Source organism: Olea europaea, unplaced genomic scaffold (genome assembly GCF_002742605.1).
Source record: "Olea europaea var. sylvestris unplaced genomic scaffold, O_europaea_v1 scaffold3063, whole genome shotgun sequence".
In the NCBI taxonomy this organism is placed as follows: domain Eukaryota; kingdom Viridiplantae; phylum Streptophyta; class Magnoliopsida; order Lamiales; family Oleaceae; genus Olea; species Olea europaea.
The window spans coordinates 49,392-52,692 of record NW_019249339.1 but is presented as its reverse complement, the minus strand read 5'-3'; the positions used below and the strand labels follow the sequence as shown (position 1 = coordinate 52,692).

Below are 3,301 nucleotides of genomic sequence, written 5' to 3'. Positions count from 1 at the left end.
TTTTTTTTTATTGTTTCTAGATGAGTATATTTGCCACTAGCTGTCTACAAAGCTTCCAGATTAAATTTCAGCTCTCTAATATTTACTTGAAGCATAATAAACTTTTTGCTGCTAGTTCAGAAATCAGGCAGTACATATCCGATGTAGCTGCATGTTCTTAGTCTCTCCCTTTCCCTCTGATCGGTGAAGACTCTGCTAAATGTTCAAATGCTAGATCTTGTGCTCCGAAATCAGGAATCCATATTTACATCAGAACTTGGTTTGTCTATTACTGAATATGCCTTGAGAAGCATTCTGTTCTATCCAATCTCAATAGGCAAGATGATGTTTCAATTATGTTATAATCTTTGTATGGGATGCATTTGTTTAAAAAGTTTTAGTAGTTGTTTTAACATGTTTTTATGTTATAAAACAATTTAGATGGTCCTCTAATAGATTTAACTACAAGCAAACTCAAACATTTTTTTTTTTTGTTTTATCTATCCTTTCGTTTGTGTTCTTTCTATGCAGTATGGTAGCTTTATTTGCATTTTTACATCTAAGTAACGAGTTCTCTTTGTCAATAGTGTTCCAATATCACATCATTGATTGGTTTCATCAAGTGAACATATTAGACTCATTTTCTTCCATAGTCATGATGCTAATATCAGCTCACATTACTGATAAATGTATCTTATACAGGGTTGACCCTCAACAGTCCTGGGGATCTAGCCATCAGTCTTGGTACTAGTGACACTGTAAGTTGGCTTTCTACGTCTGCCTTAAGATCGTCTTATTTAGTATACATTATTATTCATAATATTCTAAAAAATGTTAGAAAAAATAATTATACGTGTTTATCAAACTGTAATGCATAACCTACATTTTTTTTCCTGATGCCTGTTTCAAGTTTTAACATAAAGGATATTTCCCAAGCAAAATGACGGTGTTTTAGACGGCTTATTTGACCTTCAGGCAAGACCAAACTGAGGAAGTTGAGAAATTGCTATGCTGCATCAGCATTACTTTGCCCATTTGACTTGCTCCTATTCCCTCCTATAATTGCAGTCTATATCTGAACTGTATTTCAAAAGTCATAACTTCATGCCAGCATCAGTCATTTAACCTCTTCTTGGGGAATGGGAATTTCAACGGGTGAGTATTTGAAGTCTTGTGGTTGGGAAATGATATATTTTCTCCAAGAGAGAACAATGATAAAATGCTGAAGTTTAACTACTAACTATACCATTTTGGTTCTCTGCAAGTTTTGCTATTTATCTTTCCTATATTGAATTCTAATGCAATTATGTAATTGTTTGAATTCTGAGAATATATTCCTGTTGAACCTACTAAATGCTATACTTTCTGTTAGGTATTTGGGATCACAACTGAACATAAACCATCGTTAGAAGGGCATGTCTTTCCTAATCCAGTGGATACAAACAGCTACATGGTTATGCTGTGCTATAAGAATGGCTCTCTGGCACGTGAAGGTACACCACGAATTTCTCTACAGAATAACTGCATGGATCCTGTACAGTAATCTGAAATCCACTTTATGAATTCTGCGACCATGACCTTGACAGATATAAGGAACCAGTGTGCGGATAAATCTTGGGAGGTTTTCAATAAATTTTTGCAGCAAACCCAACCTCTAAATGGTTAGTTGAGAAGTTATTTATATTATTTCTGATTTTTTTTCTTTAGCCTTTTCTAAAACTTTCTCCGTTATCAGGTGGAAAATTAGGCTTTTATTACAAGGACCATGAAATTCTTCCTCCCCTCCCAGGTGAAGCATACTTCCACATTATGTTACTAAATTTTCAGCAAGTATAATGCTCTCAATCAGGATTGCTGATTTCTCATGTTTAATATCTTTCCGCCAGTTTCCCGCATAATAATGCATAGCTTTCTTTCTGTTCTATGTCACCTTGTTATAAAACTTGCAATAAATGAATAATGGACTCAAATCTCTATTATTTTTGGTGTATACGAAGGGAATAGAAAATACAGAGTATAAAATTTACGGGTTATTATAAATAATTGCAAGTGGTTGACGCGTGAATCTTGCAGTCGGGTTCCATCGTTATGTTCTTGAGAATTTCAATGAAGAGTCTTTGGATGAAGGAAGAGAATGCGAAGTTAAGGAATTTGACCCTCCATCTGAGGTATTTTAAACAGATCATTTAGAGATGTCAAAAGAAGTCAACAAAAATTTATGTGCTTACTTGCATCCATGCATTAAATAATTGGTTGTAGGTTCGGGCATTAGTTGAAGGACAGCTACTTTCTATGCGAGCTCATTCCGAAAGATTTGGCATGCCTTCACCTCCAAAGCGGATCATTGCTACTGGTGGAGCATCAGCAAACGACTGCATTCTGAGCTCCATAGCTTCAATTTTCGGGTGCAATGTTTATACAGTCCAAAGGCCAGGCAAGTAATAGTGTTTCTTTTTGTTTATCGCCACTTTTAAATAGTCATCGCATAAGACCTTTTCTCTTCATGTTTGGCCGAGGTTAAAAAATGAAAAAGTTACTAACTTCTGTCTCCAAACATATTTGGATAACTTACTTTCTTACTTTTAAGTGAAAAACAACAGTTTCTTATAAAAGCAATTCTTACTTTGCTTGTCAAAATAACTTCTAACTTTCCCCGATAAAAAGTTTATTTATGAAAGAAATTTAACTTACAGCACTGGATCAAAAAGCAATGGAGACCAGACAAACACCCATATGATCCAGTTGACTTCTTTTGCCTCTGCCATTTCATGAGTCTCTTCCTTTTCGTTCCAATTTATTGATTGGCATTAACCCTAGATCCTTTCCCCCGAGAAATGTCCAAATGGTACTTTGAACTTGGAATGAGCACGGTGGAACTTGTAAATAGGTGTACCTCTAAATTTATGCCTAGTAAATGAACTTTTCACACTAACTCTTCCCTCCAATTCTGTAACGAAGATTATACTTTTTGTAACAAACAAATTGTCTTGTTGCTTTTTCAGACTCGGCTTCAATGGGAGCTGCATTAAGGGCAGCTCATGGTTGGTTATGCAACAAGAAGGGTAATTTTGTACCGATATCGTGCATGTACATGGACAAAATGGAAACGACATCTCTCAAATGCAAACTTGCTGCAACTGCTGGAGACCAAGAACTTGTGTCCAAGTATGCTTTATTGATGAAGAAAAGAGTGGAAATTGAGAACCGCCTCGTCCAAAAACTTGGACGCTTGTGAGATTGAAATAGGGGTTGAAACAGTTCTCATTCATAATATGGATAAATAATTGCTTATACTGCATTTAGGTTAATGGGGGGAGTCTAC

The 3,301-nt window shown here is 35.6% G+C and overlaps 1 protein-coding gene across 1 annotated transcript; it reads left to right on the top strand.

The window, feature by feature from the left end:
• Positions 1–6: 6 nt before the first annotated feature.
• Positions 7–3,301, top strand: LOC111384965 (xylulose kinase-like). Its single transcript, XM_023009314.1, has 8 exons — positions 7–316; positions 682–737; positions 1,352–1,472; positions 1,566–1,640; positions 1,715–1,768; positions 2,053–2,147; positions 2,239–2,413; positions 2,982–3,301. The coding sequence occupies exons 1-8, from the start codon at positions 208–210 to the stop codon at positions 3,212–3,214; spliced, it is 918 nt and encodes a 305-aa protein (XP_022865082.1). The 5' UTR covers positions 7–207; the 3' UTR covers positions 3,215–3,301.

Bases quoted from the DNA above. Each gene is read 5' to 3' on its own strand.
- LOC111384965 (XM_023009314.1), top strand. From the start codon at position 208: ATGCTAGATCTTGTGCTCCGAAATCAGGAATCCATATTTACATCAGAA. The intron at 738-1,351 runs GTAAGTTGGCTT...ACTTTCTGTTAG, and splicing joins GTCTTGGTACTAGTGACACT to GTATTTGGGATCACAACTGA. The intron at 2,414-2,981 runs GCAAGTAATAGT...TTGCTTTTTCAG, and splicing joins TTATACAGTCCAAAGGCCAG to ACTCGGCTTCAATGGGAGCT.